This window comes from Ischnura elegans, chromosome 4, assembly GCF_921293095.1.
Source record: "Ischnura elegans chromosome 4, ioIscEleg1.1, whole genome shotgun sequence".
NCBI classification, from domain to species: domain Eukaryota; kingdom Metazoa; phylum Arthropoda; class Insecta; order Odonata; family Coenagrionidae; genus Ischnura; species Ischnura elegans.
Window position 1 is genome coordinate 5,056,609 of NC_060249.1, and position 21,672 is coordinate 5,078,280.

The following is a 21,672-nucleotide window of genomic DNA, read 5'->3' on the forward strand; positions in this document are numbered from 1 at the left end:
CTATGCTATCAGCATACCATTGATTAACGTTCTGTGTTCAGAGCTGAAATAATTTGAGCGTATGAGACGACTGGTCGATTATTCTAATGTATGTTTTGACCATCACTATCATCTATTATTCTGATGATCACTGTTTCCAGGAACTCTACTGTTGACTATTTCAAAGTAGCATTGAGTTTATCAGCTAAAATCATGATTTACAGAAAAATACAAATTGTAAAAGAAAGTTTATAGAAAACATTAAAAATTTCATTTATTAGGCCATCCTTTAAAAAAATCCAAACCTATAACTCAATTGATAGTATGTATGTTAAAAAAGCAACAAATTAGCTAGTACACTGAAACCAATGCCTAGCACATGGACCACCCATAGGGGGGCCCTTAGGGCCAGTTAAAACAAATGAAATGGCACAAGAACCTTCTCTTTGAAGAACAACATACATATGTACAATCATCAACTTTCATGGCAATTGATGAAACGATCGATTGATCTAGGATCATCTTTAATGTATATACATGTAAGTAAGATTACAATGATCAAACAGTAAATAGGAAGAAAAACTTAAAAGTATGATTAAACTTAGTATGGGTCCAAAGACCAACTATAGAATGGCAGAACTCCCATCCTTTTAGTTAAAAAGTGAATAACTTCAAAATCAATATCTCTGTTCACATAATTTAGATACTACGTACAGTATGTAACCCCCTGTGAAAAATAATACAAACAAAATAGACTTTTGATAATAATAAGGGACCAAAAATCCAAATTACAGATGTTTTTGAAGAACTGCTATTGAGGAATTTTGGAGTGTTTCCTTCCCTATTGCACCTAAGGAGGTCATATTCCTACCATGACAGCAAAGCATACCAAGCTAAATTCTCAAAACTGCTCAATACGTGCGATACTCAAGATTGCATCCCTTCTGATCAACGGGTCCTCTCAGTGAACCATTACTCACTTTAGACATAGACTATCCTCACAAAATTTGCAGGGTACACACACTAAGTAGATGCTGGTCAACATTTGCCTGTTTTTCATTGCCTCATTATTATCTCAGATGCTAATATAATATATTTGAGATACTGACAAATAATGACTAATGTCTCCTCCATATGCTGAGAAGCTTTCAAGATGATCGCATAATTTTCAAATGAGTCAACACAATGGAGAATGCAAGTGTGCCCCCTTCAGTCTGATTTCCCAACTGCCATCACACACGAGGGGATCACTAATCGGATGCATGCATGCCTGCAGTGAAAATATATTCTTGGATACTGAGGAATATGTCTTTAGGACTTGACTTTTACATAATGTTACCTGATTGACTGCTGGTGACCAACTGGAATGAAGCAGAGCACATCTTTGGTGAAGCAGACATTTTAACAGTCTAGAAACTATTATCTGCTCATTACTGTAATCCACCTCCATGGGTGCAGTGAGCATAGCATAACTTATTAGAGATAATGCTGTAACAGCAACTGCAGACGCAATTACTGCATTGTTCATGCATGCGCCTTCCACCACGCTCTCCTCTCACCCCACCATGATGGAATTGCATGATTCATGGTGTACGCATATTTCCAGGGTTTGTGTGAGGGTGAACCTCTGCTTTCTGAGGATGCTGTGAGGTGGTGGTGGAGGAGCAGTCTTCTTCTTTCAAGTGTGACACAAGACGTGCATCGTACACGCAAGATTCACAGAAAAAAACAACAGAAATTGAGAATGACTTTTTCCATTACCAATTTTCTCAAACAGTAAAGTGAGAGAAATGGGAGTGAGAGAATTTCCTTTATGCCTTCACACGCATGCAATGCAACTCACCCAAATGCACTGTCTCCTATGGAAATGAGACCACTCATGAATCACAGGCGGTCGAATTATGCATAGCATTTCCCAACGCCAGGACACTGATGGCAACTACAAGTGCCAAGCTTTCAGGGCAAGGAATCATTATTCCTTACGCCATTATCCTATATGCTCAGCCCTTTGGGGAAAACAGTCAAATTGTGGGAAAAAAACTAATAGTAATAGTAAGAAACAAATGACCAAAGACAAATTAATTACTCAGCCCACAACATATTCACATATACTCAGCAAGAATTTAAGAAGCAAATATAAATCCTTAACCTGTGAGTACTTCTAAAAACCTGAAACCATCACATAATCACCAAAGACGGGTGTCAATTAAACACACAGTGAGACAATCAAATGGAGGTAAAAAAACATCTAAAACTATAAAAATATACACACAAATATAAATACACCAATGGCAATTTATCTTGCAGACAGCACATTTAAAAATTGATCATTGAAAATACTTGAGAACCATAAATCAAAAATGAAATAAAAATACAACCAAAAGCAATGAACTATGGAGGCATAAAGAGTTTCCAGCAATGGCAAAACATTTTGGAGTCTGAAGGAGAAGTGACAGTATATACCTGCCCACTTGGAAAGTGGGCGAAATACGCAATGGCTATCAATGCAAGCACACTTTGTAAGCCGGGTCTTAGATACCTAAGACATGCTTCCACCAGTCAAGGGGTCGTTTTCCTTGGAAATATGTAATGCCCTAGAATCACTAATAAAGCTTTGCCGCCCAAAGAGGGGAAAACTCAAGCAAGCTACTCAATAATCTGACTAGCATTCATCCCGTAAGGTGAAAAAACATTCTTGGGAATCAAATACAATAGTTTTAATTCGTAAACATTTTTGCACACACAGCTCTTCTTTGGAATTTTGAAGCACCACCACACCGGTGAAACCAGCAACACGCAATGTCGTCTGTTGTCAGTCGTTGTTCGGATGTAGTGCGGTAGCCAGGTAATCCATTAGTGTAACATGGCCTCAAGATAACAATAAACCACAATCACAGCCTCAAAGTGTTTCCATGTGATTAGGTGCAACAACTAAAGGAATAAACAATGTTCGATAAAATAAAAAGATGAACAGGATGGCCCACCAGGTGAGGCAGGTTGAGGACACAGTGAGACCCATTGCCATCTGATTTCACACACAGCCCACGCAATCGACATGGCAGGTGGTGTTCATCAGCGTGGTCACGAGTCCTTATCCTTGCCACTGGTGGCAGTTGGCTCCATCTGCAAGTGCAGCTCCTCCGTCTGCAGCCTGAGTTCCTCAAGAGCGTCCTGCACGCGATTCGTCAGCGCCAGTCTCGCCTCCTCCGGCCCCACCCCCTTTGCCTTCAACGCCAACACTTCCTCCGTCAAGTCCAGCGGCTGCCCTATGTTCAGCGTCACCCGCCGCCCCACCTACAGTGATAAACATCACACGAGAGAAAGGCAGGGTATATTTGAAAGAATTCAACAACCTCCTTTCACGTGGACACTGCAAAGAGAGAAAGTGCATGTGAATGTTTCACATGAACTTCTGTTTATCGACTGAACAGGGAAGGAGAGAGCTCTATAGCCTCAATCGTGAAACAAAAAGATGCAACTGCAATGGCCTTCACATTAGAAACCTCGCCTTAAGGACAGACCGGACTTACTGTGCTGGTTTTTGGGAATAGGGTCATTCACATAGTATGTACATATGCAGTGACCAATCCGACACTCTCCATCAACATGCTCGTGACTCGTATCCTTTGAAGAGTTGATCTGAGTCAACTAAGGGAGTTTTTTAAAGAGTCAACAACCAAGTTAACTAAGGCTATACCAACAACATTGCTCATTGATTGGGAGATAGTTGAAAGATGAGATTGATGGGATTTGCTGGTTCACGGACATTTTTGCATGAACCAGCACACTAAGGTGGAGTGGGATGGATAACTACAAAGAACTTTTTCACTTTTAAGTTAATGTAGATATTGTGTTTCATATTTTTATGGAAACCTGTGATTTAATAAAAAAATAACATGTTTAAATGTTTTTAATTTAAGCTATGTAACAAAAAAGAAATTTGTTTCTGTACTGTAATCAAAACATAGAGGATTATGGACAAAATTGACAAGAATGTTTCAAAAATTACATTCCCAGTGAAATAGCGCACAACTTGCCAAGTATTTCTCAAACTCGTTGCTTCAGCTGTGGCCAGGAGGGCCACCCCCATAAAGATTGCAGGAGCCACCGAGGGCCAAGAGGAGACCAGAATTTAAACAGCGCACGAGGCCGTCGGATCCAACCCCTAGTGAGGATGACTCTGCCGAAGGTGAAAATTGTTGCAGGGGAGGAAGATTTGGTGGCAGCCTTGTACATAGAGGGTGAGAAGTATCGTGTATTTGTGGACACTGGTTCCCAAATTTCCCCAATCACACGCATAGGGATGTAGGGGATTCAAGGGGTGAGACTTTCTTCAATTAGAATTTTTGGGGTGAAAGGACACAGAATGTGGAATTACGGGGAAAATTTTGTCGTATTTAGGGTTAGTAATGTGGATTATGAAGTGACAATTCAGGTAATCGATAACTTTGGGGGATTTGATGCCATTGTAGGGTTACATTTTTTGAGAAGATATGGAGGTGTTACAGTACCCTCTCGTCATTACGAAGTTCACGGGACTGAAAAGGGTTCCGTGAAGAAAGGAGCCGGAAGGGACAATGAGCGTGAAAGACCCAAAGGAAGAATGCCTCGTTGTGGTGATTCAAAGATAGGGATTGTTTTGGTGGTTCAGGCTTATTTTGGTAATCCATATGCATGTGACAACATTGTATGACTAGGCAAGGGTGTGAGGTGTGTTTGGGGGACATCGATTGGCAGCAAACCATGCTGGCGCAGGGTTTTCCACCCCTCCTACTGTGCTGTCATCAGACACCTCTCGCCGGCTGGACTACACAAGGTATAGAGTACGGTTATCCTGCCGCATGCAACACAGCATCACAATTATGCACTAACTCATGATTGTGACCAACTGATCTAGCTGGGCGAGCGATGCTGCAGGAGCCAAAAGTATTGCTCTCTGCAGTAAGGAAGAACGGGGGAAACGCTGAACAGGTCCTAACTTCACACCGGATTCAATGATACTTTGTTCAGATACTGCCCCAAGTGCGAGTTCTTCTATGCCACACCTCGTCACATCGGCCAAATCAAAGCCACCGAATTCATGGGATGTTGCATGGGTTGATACCAACACAATGTATTGTGTATTTAGATGACGTGATTGCTTTTCTAAGGGATCAAGGAGCAAGCGGAGAGGTTGCGGCTGGTTTTTGAAAAACTGAGGGAGGACAAGTTATCCCTAAAATTTGAAAAATGCAATTAAGTGAAATACAATGAATCTTCGGTTAGCGAACGCCTTTGCTAACAAACAATTCGGATAACAACCAAAAATTTTGCTAAAAATTTGCCTTGAATAGTGAACAAAATTTCGGTTAGCGAACAGGTGTGTAGCAGCCATGTTTGTTTGTGTTCAGTGCTGTGCGATCCCAAATGGATACAAAGTTTTACAATGTCTACAAGTAATACAATGTAATACAATACCTATATACCCTGTAACTTTCATATAATAACAAGTCAATAGGAGCTAGGAACCAATTATTCCTTTAACCTCTATTTCTTATGGGGAAAATTGTTTCAGGTAGCGAACATTTCGGATAATGACCAGCTCTCTGGAATGGATTGTGGCCCTTATCCGAGGTTCTACTGTAATCAGGTCACATAATTTCTAGAGAAGGTGTGCATCCTGACCTGGAGAAAATTGAGGCTGTATAAAATTTCCCCATTCCCACAAATGAAAGGAATTACAGTCATTTCTAGCCTTTCAAACAATTATAGATGATTTGTGGATGGCTGTGCTGCGATTGCGACACCTTTGATGCGGCTCTTTAAGAAAGGGACGGCCTCATATGGTCCCTGAATTGCCAAGAGGCAATGCAAAATTTGAAGAATGCATTGACTAGAAGTCCTGTGCTGGTTTACCCTGGTTTTTTCAAAAACCTTCATTCTATCTACGGACGCAAGTAATTTTGCAGTTTTGTCACAGGGGAGAAATGGAGAGGAACACCCATGTGCTTATGCTTCACGATAGTAGAGTTCTCCAGAAGTTTCATATGCCACCACGGAGAAAGAGCTTTTGGATGTAGTTTGGAGAGTCAATCAGTTTCCCTGGGCATTGATTGGGCAGAAATTCAAAATTGTAACTGATCATGCCACACTTAAGTGGCTTTTTACTCTAAAAGATCCTAGTGGTCGTCTCTTAAGGTGGGCATTGAAACTTGGGGAGTATGAACATGAAGTTACTCATAAGCCGGGCAAGAAGCAATTGAATGCTGATGCCCTCGGTGGAAAAGTTGCCTGTGCTGACACCTCTTGCGACATCAAGGTCACCAAAAAGCAAGAGGAGGATGATAATTGCATAAGATGGCACTCCGAAAAGGTTGTTATTGAGAAAGGGGGAATTTTGAAAAAAGTGGTGGAGGAGGGCGGGAGGGTTGCAGTTCCTAATTCTTGGCAATCTGAGGCACTATGTCAATGTCACAACCATCAGCTCGCGGGGCATAGAGGAGTTGGGCCAACTATCAGTCATATTAAGGAAATTAATTGGTAGCCCACGCTTGGGAAAAACTGAAAATTAGTAAAAAAAATTGTGTGTCATGTCAACAGAGGAGCCGATACGGGAGAACTAAGGCTACCTTACAAGAGTTACCGGCCAAAGAGAGACCATTCGACTTAAAAGCGGTAAACATTATGGGACCCTTTCCTAGGGCAGGAAACGGAGATAGATGTATTTTGTCCATTATGGACCACTTCTCCCAATATTTGGAGATGGTAGCAATCCCTGATCAGACTGCTGAAATTGTGGCCGCTGCTCTTGAATGGCAGTGGATTCTGAAATTCAGCATCCCAGAGGTAGTGTTGCCTGATCAAGGGACTAATTTTATGTCAGGGCTATTCTCGGAAATGTGGCCCCTGCTAGTAGAAAAGGGCCTGAGAACATTGTCGTGGCACCCAGAGACAAATGGCCGACTTGAGCACGTACACAGAACAATCGCCAAAGTGTTAATTGCCATCACACAGATTCGAATGAATGGCCCCTATAACCTGTTTTTGCATACAATTCTAGTCAACATTCTAGTTAAGGGTTCTCTCCGCACCAAGTGATTTTTGGCCATCCAATGAGGTCACCATTTGAGCAGGTGGGTGGGATAGTCAAAGGCTTGGATGAGAGCTATGTGTGTGAGTTTGGAAAAAAACTTAGTAACATCTGGAATGTATGCCCTGAAAACAGTAAACGAGCATGTAGAACACAGAAAAAGCAATACATTAAGGGTGTGAAAGAGACAAAGACTTTCAGGGTTCAAGGCGAACCCTGATGAGGGTACAACGCACCGGGGCCCGGAACCAAGCCAGGGGCTTATACGCCAGGAATCCCGGGGAGGGGGAGGAGAGAGGAAGGAAAAAAAAGGATGGAGACGCCGTCGCGATCGGAGCCCGCCGGCGCCTCCAGGGAAAGGAAAAGGGATGGAAGGGAGGGGAAGAGGGATAAAACACTCCAGTGCTATGGAAGCAAAGGAGGCCCAATCTAGCGAAACCAAGCAAAGCTATTTCTCTGCCACCATCCCGGAAGGATTTTCCTATGAGGAAGAAAAATCCCAGATAGGGACAGTGGGAATGTGAAAGAGACAGTATGCTATTGGTCAGTGGGAGTGTCTGAGAGATTTTGGTGTAAAGGTGGGGCAAGTGAACCCTTTACAGTCCATAAGGATTGCAGCCATTAAATTGCATTACAAATTAAGTTAATAGGCTAATACTCATGTGTATATTCCAAAAAAATTGTATACAAGTGATTTCTCTAATAGTTTCTGAGATATTGTCTGGAACAAATATTCCCCTATGGATGATAAGGGTAAAATTCATTCAGAATAAGAAAATCATGTGCTGATTATGGTATATTTTATTACTATATATTGGGACAATGAATATTGTCTTAAGGTATTTTTAAAATCTTATTTAAAATCTTTAAATTCCATGCATATGGTAACGAATGGCATGTCCATAATTTAATAAAGATAATACAATTAAACAAATGTAAACAAATGAAAAACTTTCAGAGATATCAAGATGGCCGCCGAACTGAATTCGCATTCGTGTGGCTCCTGTAAAAAACAGTTTGAAAATTGCGAAAAAGTTATTGCATGTGACCTCTGTCCATTAATTTTTCACTTTAAATGCTCAAAGCTCAATGAGTTATCGTTAAAAGCTTTGATGGAAAACCGTAGTATCTTTTGGAAGTGCTTTTCTTGTCAGAGTGCCAAACTATTCCTATCTAACATGGCGGCTGAAATTGAAACTTTAAAGCGAGAATTTCAAGACTTTAAATCAAATCGCGGAGTGAGCATCATAAAACATCAAAGAAACGTCACTTTCGCAAATAGCGAAGAAAGTGATTGTGTTTCAAAGAGTGATCTTAGCGCTAACACTCCTACCCATATCGGTGAAATTCCGAGTAAAACGCGATCGACCACGTTGGCAAGTTCTACACCTACCGTAACAACAACTAAAATCATCGAAGAATGTGGCTCTGAAGATCCTCAGCGTAACAAACAAACAGCACCAACTGAAGAAAATGGTTTTGTCGAAGTAAAATCTCGGAGGAAAAGGAGAAACCAAGCTACCATCGGTACGGGTGAAAATCTGAAAAATCTCCAAGGTCTACGGGCAGCAAAACGCTCAACTTTCCTTTACATCGGTCGTTTGGATCCGGATACCACGACGGATGAGGTAACAGACCATATTTTAACTAACTTTGATATAACCTGTGAATCGTGTGAAAAGATTGAAGGAAAGAGTAAATATGGTGCTTTTAAAGTGGGTATGCCGCACTTCAGCTTGGATAAGTTGAAAGATAGATCTTGGTGGCCGCCCGGTACTATCATCAATCGCTTCACGTTCCCTAAAACTGTTGTAAATGATGTCAATTCTAATGCCAACACAACTCAAATGCCCCCGGAAAGCATTAACAAAGGGGTCAGTCGTTCCTCAAACAGGACGGTGGCTCACCCACAAACATGACTAGGTAGCTCTCTAAGTATCTACTACCACAACGTGCAATCTTTGAGAAATAAATTGCATGATCTAGAAATTCTAGTTACTAAAGAATATGCTCAAATTAATGTCTTATGTATTACTGAACACTGGCTAAATGTTAATGAAGTCGACTTTGTCCGCATTCCTGGTTTTTCTGTTGGCAGCATTTCTTGCAGGAAAATTTATAAAAATGGTGGAACATGTATTTTTGTAAAAAGTGGTATTGATCACAAGCCTATCTTTTTAAAAAGTGTTTCTAGCATTGATAAACACATTGAATTCTCAATTGTAAATATTACTCCTCTCAATACCATCATTGTTTGTGTGTATAGATCACCTGTTGGTGACATAAACATTTTCTTAAAATCACTTACAGAGTTATTGGATAAATTGTTGAAACATTGTAGTGCAAACTTCATTTTATGTGGTGACTTTAATATTGACTTCTCAAAGGATGACTGTGATATTGTCTCGAAACTTGTTAATTTTATGAACTGTTTTAACCTTCATATGTGTATCAAAACCCCAACTAGAATTGCAAGATATAAAAAATCCACCCTGGACCAAGTCATGACTAATATCCCTGAAAATAATATTAAAATTGACATGCTTTAACCTGGCTTCTCCGACCACAAAGCTATTTTACTGGAAGTAAACTGTGATACAAAGCTTCTTGAAAATCCCAGTGTATGGTCTTACAAACGTTGCTACCATGATAACCTCATCCATCTCTTTGGGCTTGCACTGCAAAATGAAAAATGGAGTGAAGTATACGAGGCAAACTCCTTTGATGCTAAAATGGTTGCTTTCCTATCTATAGAGCGTTCCACATTTAGTTGACAGTATGGGCTCTTATGGAGAATCGTTTCCCATGTTAATCTCCATAAGGCCAGGAGCGCGGTGTTGTCAACAACAGCACGAAAATTAAAGTTGCGTTATGCACTGATTAAAAATTTTATTCTAATGTAGAAAAAGGTGCTGCATTCATTGGCGCCAATAGTTTTTCGATAAAAATTATAACAAAAGCTATAAAAAACATTTCCGTAAATTTCCGTCAGAAACGTGTATTTTTTTACTTTATCTTCTTCTCGCAATTTCTGCCTGACCGTTGTCTGTATTGAATTGAATTTTTTTGCAAAAATTTCTTCACACTATTTTCTGCTTGAAGGTCTTCACCAATTGTACAAATATTGAGTTTTAATGTTGCTATGCCGACGTAACACACTTTAGGACAAGAAAATTTTGATTTTTGCAAGGTAAAAAGTAGTCGCTTTTTAACTTACGTTTCTTACGTCGTAGGTCCCTATATGCTGCGTACCAAATAGGAAGAACACTACAAGGTTATTTTTGGTGAAAAAATCATTAACTTACATCAATTCTGAAGCGAGTTACAAGGTTTTTATCTTAAGAAAAAATATTACGGTGCCGCTGGGCGGGCTTCTTGCTTTTTCTTGCACGCAGAGGGAAAATTCTCGGGCGGAAAAGGAGTTTTTTGTCAATGCATACTATGAAATGTATTTATGTATTCCTTTGATATCCTAAACAGAGAATACCTACTCATACGTCGTAACAGCAGTGTTTTTATCTGAATACATTGATACACGAAAGTAAGCAAGCGGCTTGGAAGTAAGACTCTTTCGCCTTGGGTGTTTAGGTCCCATCGGGGAAACCAAGAAAAAGAATATCTCATAATCTGTACCAAACACTACCCCATCCAGTGCACGCATTTACAAAAGGGGGCTTGGGTTTTTTCTGAGTTCCTTTCATAGGGTACCATAAAACCTGCCCCAAAAGCGACCCAGGCCGAAGGGGCTGAGGGAAGAATTTACGAAGGCGTTCAGTTTGTCATTGCATTTTTTTGGAGTGAACAAGTGAGTGTTATGTGGTGTATTGACCTTGAGAATTGTGAAGTGTGTTTTACACTTATCTTTGCTGTAACACGCCCAATCAATATGTCCGATACAAAGAAGAGGAGAAAAGGTGAGAAGCTCATATAGCCGCGAAAGACGATTGGTGCTCAAAGTCTTCTCGTACATAAGGAAATCTCTCAGCATTAGTGAGGCCTGCCGAGACGCTTCGAAGGCTACTGGGTGCTCGTAGTCTACTGTTTACAGAGTGAGAAAGGAAAGCTCCCGTGGTCCATTGGTAACTCCTTCAAAAACTAAAGAAATTAGACGGCCTTGCAAAAATTCGAGGGCAGTGATTTCCGACGGTTTGGTGAGATCGGGAATTAGAAGGAAGGTACATGAATCCTTCGTGAAAATTATACCTCCTACTTTAAAATCCATCTGAAACCCGGTGAATATGGATAGTATTCTCCCAGATTACAAAAGGACAACACTATATCGTCTTCTTTTGGACATAGGCTTCGTGTACGAACGCAGGGGGAAAAGAATCATCCTTATCGAAAGGGATGATATTATTAGTTGGTGGCACAATTAAATATCTAAGGTAGCTAAAAAAATACCGTCGCGAACTCAGGACGAGTGTATTTACAGGCGAAAGTTGGATTAATTTTGGACAAATAGTGAACATTAGTTTGCGAAACAAACAATTAGAAAATCCGCGTCAAGCTTTCCTTGCTGGACTAAATACTGGGCTTGGCCCCCACTTCCCGAGGAGGACGATTTGCAATTATACACGCAGGAACGGAAAATGGGTTCATAAAAGGAGCATCGCATGTGTTTCTGTACAAAAAGAACTCAATGGATGAGCATGAAGAAGTGGGTGGCGAGTGTTACGAGAGATGGTTTGAGCACTCACTTCTTGCAAACTTACCCGAAGGATCAATTATAGTGGTAGATAATGCCTCTTATTACTCAAGGAAATTGGAATCCTTGCCTACTACAAGGTGAAGGAAAGAGAACATTAATGAAATTAGCTTTGAAGATGTCAGCTTGAAAAGAGATCTTTAATTTACAATAAACCAAGTACGGGAAAATTTTGAAAAATTAAAGATTGATGATGTCTTATACAACGTCGCCTTTCATGTAATACTAGCTAGAGCCAAAAAAGATTGCATAATATGGAAGGAATAGAAATTTTGTCTCATTCAGGAGCGGCTATAATTTTTATTATCCTTCAATTTATTGTTATTTTTTACATTACAGATTATTCATTATTCAGTTTGTGCATTGAATAAGTACGTACATGAAATAACAAAAGACTTTTCCTTTTATACTGCAGCAAAGGTATTGTAATATACGCTAAAAAATTCCTTAATTTACGCAGTCTGTCGTGCGATCCCTAACTCCTTTTTGAACTAAACCGTTTTGGCGCCATATTATGTGTGGTTGCATACACTGTTAGGATGCCTGCCGGCGGAGCGGAAGCTTGGCAACACTGTTATCCATAAGGCCCGTACTGTCAACTAAATGTGGAACGCTCTATAGATTTCAGTTCATATTTGACACATCTTTTCAATCTAAAAAGTGTAGGGTTTGCATCTCTGACACAAGACTAAAGAGTTGGATAACACCTGAAATTGTCCACTTGAGCAAAGTAAAGCGAGAGCTATACAATAAATATAAGCAGTGTAGCAGTGATCAAAACAAGACTGCTTACAAACATTTCGTCAAGCAATACAAGAAAATAATCCATCGTGCAAAATCTTCTTACAACGATAAATGGATAGAAAATTCAGGAAAACCTTCAAGGGCAGCCTGGTCAATTATTAAAAAGGAGAGCAATAACAATCCAGCCTCTTTGCCTGAAGCTTTAAGTGTTATGAAATCTGGTACATTAGTGACAAACCCATTAACTGTAGCTAATGTTTTTAATGATTACTTTATTGAAGCTCCAGAGAAAATACTCAAGGTATTCAGCAACACTCATTCTACCAAAGATCCTCAATACAAGCTATCTATACAAGCTAATTTAAAGAGTGCACCCTTTATTTACCCAGCCACCCCAAGGGAAATTTTAAAAATCGGCCTCTCCCTCCAAAACAAAATGTCATCAGGCTTTGATGGCATTCCAGATAAGATTATTAAATACTCTATTCCTTTCATTGTCAACCTACTTACCTATCTGTGTAATTTATCAATATCAGAAGGTACCTTCCCCCAGCAATTAAAAATTTGCAAAGTCTACCCTCTCTTCAAAAAAGGAGATAAAAAGGATTGTAATAACTATAGGCCTATAAGCTTACTTTCAGGTTTTTCAAAGATAATTGAAAAGGTCATGTACAATCGCCTTATAGGTTTCTTGAATAAAAACAATAGTTTATCCAAATACCAATTTGGCTTCCGCCACAATAAATCAACAGCCGATGCTTTTTTTGAATTTGTGAATGAGGCAACTAATGCTCTCGACAAAAATAATCTTGCTGTGGGGTTGTTTATCGATCTCAAAAAAGCTTTTGATACTGTTAGCCATGACATAATGTTACGGTGCCTTTCAAATTATGGTATTACTGGAGTAGCTTATTCTTGGTTAAAATCTTATCTGACAAACAGGTACCAATTTGTCCAAATATCTTACCTGGATTCAGATACAAAGTATATAAATAATTTCTCTTCAACCATGAAACAAGTTAAATTTGGAGTACCCCAAGGCTCAATATTAGGGCCATTATTGTTCACATTATACATAAATGACCTTCCTGCATACTTACAGGAAGTAAAAACAATATTATTTGCTGATGATACTAGTATATTGGTGCAAGCCCCTAACTCACAAGAACTGCAAGAAAAGATAAACTCCACAGTTCAACGTATACAGCTATGGCTGAGAAGTAGTATGCTAGTTCTCAACCTGGAAAAAACTGTCTGTGTGAACTTCAACTGTAAACAGCCACCAAAAATTGAACTATTCAATACTGAAATCTCTTATGTAAATAACACTTCCTTCCTTGGAATTACTTTAGAAAAATCCTTGAAGTGGTGTACACATATCGAAACCTTAACCTCCAAATTGTCACGTACTATTTATCAACTGCGTCACTTACGTTCAAGTGTCTCTTTGAGTGTCTTAAAACATGTGTACTATGCTAACTTTCAATCCTTAATTTCTTATGGTATTATTTTCTGGGGTGACAGTTGCAATAGCAACGAGATATTTATTCTACAAAAGAAAGCCTTGAGAATTATGTTAAATTTACAATATAATGAATCTTGTCGGCCTCACTTTGAAACACACAAAATATTGACTGTAACATCCCTCTACATTCTGAATTTAATGGTATTCATAAAAAAGCGTGTACATTTTCTCCCAAAAAATGCTGACTACCATTCGCATATGACAAGAACAAAAGACTACCTGCATGTTCTTCCTAGAAAGACAAAAAGGAGTAGTGATGGTCCTCTCCATAAGGGAACAAAACTTTATAACCTTCTACCTGAACAGTTAAGAAATTTATCATCAATTGAACTCTTTAAAGTGAATCTCAAAAGATACCTAATTAAAAATACCTTGTATAGTGTTGATGAATATATGATCTATTGTAAAGAAAACATTTGTAAACGTATTCTATGAGCAGTGCTTGTACTTAAAATTTTATGCTGTGACAAATGTAACTTTCCAAATGTATACTTTTTTATGTGAATGTTACCTGATATATCACCCCATGCTATTCATCAGTGTATTGTATTGACGAAGCCTATACCATTTACTAATCTGTATTGGTTCTCTTGGCTAATAAAACTAGTACAGTGAAACCTGCCTTTAGCGGAACCTGAGTTAGGCGGAAACCTGTCTTATCCGGAAAATTTTGTTGGTCCTGGCAGTCACAATAGGGTTTTACGTGCATTGGTGCCCTCTGTTAAACGGAAACTGTCAAACGCGGAAACGGAATCGATTCCCGGGCACGTGTTTCTTGGTTAAGCGGAATTGCAAAAAAAAATTCCATGGACAATTTTTACCGTAAGGAAATAAAGTACTAAAAATGTTTTGTAAAGCCATCTCCATAGAAAATAATCCAACGGAACCGGCCAAATGCGTCGCACGTTCACCATGGTCTACGTCATTATTGACTGACATCACGTCGCAGGAGGGACTTAGGACAATATTGCATCGACCTTAACCACAGCACTTCCGCGTCTCCCTAAACCTAGTGTTAATCCTCCTCCAGTGCCTTATGTCCCTCGTCCCTAATGTAAAGTGCCGTGCGTTTCGTTTCACGTGCATTGTATCACATGCTCAACAATACTCCACCCCTCTTCCCTCCTGCTACCTCCTTTCTTAACCAATCCGCCAACCCATTTTTGCAGCAGATACAAGTGAAGTTGAAGTGTGGAAAGACTCAAGTTTACGAAGCCATTAAGAAGAAAGACGAAATTAAGAAAGAATTTGAAAGAGGTAGGTTCTAAGAAACATATTTCTTCTTTTCCCATGCCACAATAGTTTGCAAAACGACACACCATAAAATAATTGTTGTTTCCGTCGATTATTTTAGGCCTTAGTTTACATTCAAAGAGGAAAACGCCTCTCTGCGAATATGAAGAAATAAACGATTTAGTTTGGGAATGGTTTGTGCGGGCAAGATCGAGGAATATTCCATTGTCAGGTCCAATAGTCCAAGAAAAGGTCAAGGAATTCGCAGTTCCTTTAGGAAAATTGGATTTTAAGGCCTCCAATGGATGGTTAGAGAGCTTCAGAGCAAGACACAATGTTGTTTGGAGCAGTGTTGTTGGCGAGTCAAATGATGTTGATATGGAAACCGTGGAGTGGAAATGTAGGGTTCAAGTAAAAATTAAAGATTATCAACGATGTGATATCTACAACGGGGATGAAACCGGGATGTATTTTAGGGCTCTGCCGTCTAAGTCATTGTGTGTAAAAGGAGACAACTGCAAGAGTTTACATGCATTTCCGAGTTCTATTTATATAAATTAGGGTAAAAATTCAAACAATGATGTTTTATGTACACTAATTCTTTATTCTGTGGGAGGGAAGCACTCAAAGGAGCATTTGACCATTTTCATTTGTGGGAATATGGCAGGGGAGCTCCTAAAGCCTCTTGTCATCCGGAAATCAGCTCGACCACAATGCTTTAAAAACGTTGAAATTGAGAAGCTACCGGTCAAATGGAGTCAGAATAAAAAAGCATGGAACACGGCTTCAATCATGGAAGAGTGGCTTAAAAGTTTCAATGTCGAAATGAGGAGGAAAAATAGGAAAGTCATACTTTTCCTTGACAATGCAACCCGTTACCCTAAAATTCACCTGGCGAATATGAAGCTAGCCTGGTTTCCGGCAAACACAGCAAGCATCACTTAGCCAATGGATCAGGGAGTAATTAGATCGCAGAATGCACAATATAGGAAAAACATGATGCGATCATTATTAGCTGCAGCAGATACTGCGAATTCAGTATCAGAGGTATAAAAAGTATCAGTGCTGGATGCCATTAATTGGATTAATTTGGCAGTGAAAGATATTAAAACATCAACTGTTAAACAATCTTTCGCCAAAGCTGGAATTCTGCCAGAGCTGATCCCCGAGGAAGGTAAAGAAAATAATTTACATCCTGACATATCACCAATGTAAATGCATATTTACGCATTTACAGGATTATATATATGACCTTTGCTATTTAGGAGCCAATGGTGGATCTAAGCGAATTTGAAGTAAGTAATAAACTGAGATAACATGAGTGCTGAGAGATTTGTGGATTTCGACAACGATCTTCTCACGAGCAATGAAGATGGTTCCTTAACAGCCAATAATGAAGAAGAAGAAATCTGTGATACCGACGAAGAAGTGACCTTAATATGTGAAGAAAATAAAAAATCGTATAGAGAAATGTTGGTCTCATCAAAAGAATTAGAAGAATGCAGTCTCACCAAAGATTACACTGATTTGTTTAACATCTTGCATGGGGCCATTGGCAACGTAGAAAATTGTATTCTACAGGAAAAAAGGAAAGACAGACAAAAATGACTGATTACTTCAAATAAACTATTTAAAAATAATGCGATGCTGTTCTTTTATAATTTCATTATAATTAATCATTTCATAATCGTCTACGTGTAGAATTTGAGTCAAACCAACCTTTTAGGCAACGCATTCAATGGACGTGATATGACTTTCGCGGTCTTTTTTGAATTGTCAGACCCTGAGTTAAGCGGAATACTGTCTTATCCGGAAAAAAGTGAAGGGCCCGAGAGATTCCGCTTAAGACAGGTTTCACTGTATTATTATTATTAATGAGTGGTTTGGAAGCCAAGGGGTACAAGTGATTTCTTTTTTTCTGTACACATTTAGGTACAGAAATTAAGTATAGAAAACAAACGAGATGAATTAGATATTTAATATAGTGCATTTGATTTTCCACTCGATGTCAGCACAGAACTTAGATTCACTCATATCCCTTGGTAACCAATTCTTGTGTATTTCTTCTAACAATTAATTTTACCTAACTCTGTTGAGAAAAAAATCACTTGTACCCCTTGGCTTCTCACCCCCTCAAATATAAGAAAACTTTAAATTTTTTAAGAGCATCCATCCACGTCAATAATAATAAAATTTTACTGTAAATTGCTTCAACTATTATTATTAAGAAACATACTTTATCGATAAAAAATTAATAATAAAAAACTATGTCAAAAAGTGCAAGATGGAAAATTTAATTCTTTTCGTGTGACTGAAATCCTCCTGCAAACGGTGATAACAATGTGCACTGTTGTGAAACACAAATAAACCTGGTATATTCCACACATACTGGTTTTCTAGTTTTCAATTTCATTTCTTGCTAATTCAGAGCACCTCTTTCATCTGGGCATTTTCAGTTACAGTTCATTTTTACTATAGAATTTTTAATGTACCTTAGTGCAGTTTATTTATGGTAACTAAGGTTCATGCTTACCGGTCAATTTTGGTTAGTTAAATAAGAATAAATGCTTAAATTGTCAGTCTGTCTTTTATTACAACTATTTTTGGTATTTGAAATATGTAACACGTCTTTAAATAATCTTTTTGTTAAATTATTTTCAGTGTCTAAAATAGAAATTGTTTTATTTTTTGCGAGAACTCGGGAGTCTCCACGGATGTCTAGAAATCTCAAAGGGGTGAGACTTCTCGAGTCTCATAAAGACTCTCAATCCAGGCAAGGCCCTTGCCATGCTGAGAGAGTCGTCCCGACAATGCCGAGAAATTAAAGTCTCGTCTCGACCGTGGTCAGGTGGTCGAGAGTCTCGCACAGCCGTGTCACAAGCACTAAGGAAGTCACACACTCACATGTGAGTGCTTATTTAATTATGCGTTTCTCATTTAGTGCTAGTGACTGGCTAACGAACCACTTTTTCAAATTAAATAATTTTGACTTACTTGTCTTGCATTGGTATGAATAAAGTTTTATTTTCTACCTGTTTGGCATTATTTATCTTACTCTTGATCCAATGTTAATGGAGCATATGCATTTATTTTAAGTGTGATAATTGTGCAATTTTGATGACTATGTAAAAAGGCATCACCTCATGAAGGAAACGTTATTGCCATTATCATCATTACTTGATATAGTGTGCAGCACATTTTCCCAACGGGGACATATGGACATACCTGGAGGCAATAGGGCTCCTGGTTGGGCAATACACCATCCATGCCAACATGCCACAGCGGCAGGACAAGGGGTGGGTGCGGTGAGTCAAGGATGAGGCGCCCCACGCCCCACTTGAGGCGCATGCTCTCATGCGTCATGTTGACACGACCCTCGGGGAATATGTGCACCCAGCCACCATGACCCAACTGCTCCACGCAAAACTCCATCGCCTCCTGCAACGAGGTTCATCTTATTTGAGCATCCACTAATGTAAGCATCAGCTGCCTCTCTCTTCATAACAAACTTCTTGAGAATGGCATTATATTTCATTCCATCGAGGTGGTATTTGCAATGAGTCTGACATACTTATATCTACAAACTATAAACCCCACTTCCAACCACTGAATCACTGATTCATAGAAAGGTTTAGGGTGAGGACAACAGGCAAGAGGACAACAGAAAGCCATAGAACCAACCTCCTCTTCAATTGTCTGAAATACTGGGAAAAATTGTCAAAATACTAGATTTTCTATCTATTACAGTGTTGCCAACTGCCTCTGCTTTTCAGGTGTATTTGGGGGTCAAAAAATTCATTTTGCAAACATTTTATTTTTGTAAAATCAATTTTTTCTCAAATTAATCTAGTTCACGTGATACATTGAGAACCCAATTTTCAAACCGACTACAGCACTTTTTAATTTTTGCCAAATAGTGCAATTTTCCTATTTCATGAATTATTATTGCAGCAATGGAGGTAGATACAGCAAATAATAATATTTTATTCACCTGTTTCGTCATACATAATGCAGACTTAGGCTTTGTCATAATAAAACAGTCATAATAAAAAATCCTTTACAGTACAATGATTCAAAATTCACATTCCAAAGGACTTATATTTTCTATTGATGGGTCGGTTCGATTCCTCGATTCTCGACCAAGAACCGGAATCGATAACGAGTACTTGCCAAGGTGAAAAATCGATTCCGATTCCAGTAGTACTTGAAACCACAAATTTATATAAGACCGCGTTTCCAAGTCATTTGAATTTTCGCGCCACGTAATCGTAATAACAAAACAAATATCTTGTAGGAATGTGCGAGTACTCGAAAATTCAAATCGAGTCGAGCAGTTGGTACTCGACTCGAGCGTTTCGAGTATATAGCATTACGAATGTCGAGTCGATTAGTTAAGGTTACAGAGCTTTCGAGGCTAGGAAGCGCTATCATGAAACTCATGTAATAATGCAGTTTTTAAAGCCGATATGTCATTCTAACGCCTTGGCCTGGTAGTTTCAGCTTTCCGAATACACTATAGTCACAGTCTAAACATAGTTATAGTAAACTATAGCAAAGTCTAAACATGTTTAGACTGTGCTATAGTTGTCGACGTGGGCGCCGAATACCTTTACGCCAGCCGCGACGGCCGATCGTCTTCTTTGCCCGGCGCACACTGGTCCGAAATCGGAAAAAGCTGGATTAAAGTCCAAAATGACCTTTTTGGGGATAGAGACTTGAAAATTGGCGTAAATACTCATAAATCATTACCAGATACAGATTTTTATGCCATTTAACTTAAATACGACTATTTAGTGAGATACAGGGGCCCAAAGATGACCAATTTTTCAATGCCACGCGAGATATCGTTTTTCCCCAAAAAATCTTTGAATTTATGCAGGTGGTTTTGCGTTGGTATGAGTTTTATGTAATGAAAAACGCAATATTCCTTTGACATGTGCTTTGCCTTTACTTCCAATGACTTTTGAAGATTTTGGCCCTCATCTGTCTGGTTTTACAACTCGAAATGGCCGACCCGTTTTTCACGTGAAATTTGACATAAAGTAGACATTATCTTTCGTTTACGAAAAATATAACTCGGAAAATTTGAACCACAATATAAAGTAGTGATTTCTAAAGAATACTAATCTGAAATCGTGGAAAAAAAGTTTGCGACGAAGGAAATAAGTGCGATTTTTCAATCGCACATCAAGACTGAGCTACACGCCGCGGAACTCTTAGGCTCGGTAACTGATTTATCAAGTTTTTTCAGACATTAGTCTTGAAAATCGTCATTTAAAGATTGGATAATCGTCTTCATTGACTTAAAACACTAAACTGAGGATTTTAAAAAGGATTATGTATAGATCGACTTGACCATTTAGCGCATTACTCGAGTAAAAATACTAAGGATTGGATATTTTTCGGAACCATCCCACGCATAAGAAATATGGCTCGAGTATTGAAGTAAAGTGAAGAGATTGAGTCAGCATGCTTAAGAGAGAGAAAAATGAACTGTTTCCATGAAATGCAACAACCGATACCCTTTTTCTCTTTCCACCTTCGCCGAGGTGAGTCGCGCGGAAGGGGGAGTTTTCACACCACAAGGCTCTTTTAGCTTTTTTTATTACTGAGTCCGTCCGATGTGATAACTTAAAATAGCTGCAATAGATGCAATAGATTTTAAGGTTGATTGAATGACGTGAGAAGTATAGAATTTTTTTGGCTCTAAAAAACTAAAGTTTAGTTCCATAGTTCGTTCGCTTCGTCCTCTTGAATTCCAGAAGATTTAAGATCCAAAAAAATCGTTGATACAATTTTTAATAAAAATTCCAAAGTCTCCGAAATCTTGCAATTTTGACGGGAAAGTACTTGCCCAGTCACACAAGTGTGTAGCAAAAGGCAATTTTCTGCAGGCAGTAATACTGTAACATGGAGACGTCAAAACCTGCTGGCTGAGCATGTAGAATAATTGGTTTTTCTGCTTGAGAATTTTAAAGGGCCAAATATTACATGATTCATATATGTAGTATGTAATCTTTATTATAGCTGTGAAAATGACTATACTCAGGGCTCTCCCTTGTAGTTTGGATACATATACGACTTAAATGGTAGACATATTACTTGAGGTTCATCAATTTCAATTGTGCCCATGGAACTATTGAAGACGTTAATTTTCATTCATCTCCTACTTCTGACAATAGCCATCAACGATCCTCATTATATTTTCCATCTTACATTAGGCTAGACATTCACCATAGAAAATTGGAGTAGAATATATTGTATTGTATTGGAGTAGAATAGTATGCATTGCTGTATTGCCTGGTTCAGAAATTATCATACTCGCCTCGATACTTGCGAGTAATTTTCAACGACTCGAGATCGACTAGGGAGCCTGTGACAGGTATATGGTCAAGATAGAGTTACGTATTTGGAAAA

At 38.9% G+C, this 21,672-nt stretch overlaps 1 protein-coding gene across 1 annotated transcript in view; it reads right to left on the reverse strand.

Annotated features, from left to right (window-relative positions):
* Positions 1-235: 235 nt before the first annotated feature.
* The window catches only part of LOC124157012 (tafazzin), a 56,535-nt gene continuing 35,098 nt past the window's right edge, over positions 236-21,672 (reverse strand). The window contains exons 4-5 of the mRNA XM_046531477.1: positions 18,481-18,693; positions 236-3,273 (exon numbers count right to left, since the gene is read on the reverse strand). Coding sequence (XP_046387433.1) covers positions 3,061-3,273; positions 18,481-18,693 — 426 coding nt within the window. The 3' untranslated portion in view covers positions 236-3,060. The remainder of the gene's footprint in view (positions 3,274-18,480; positions 18,694-21,672) is intronic.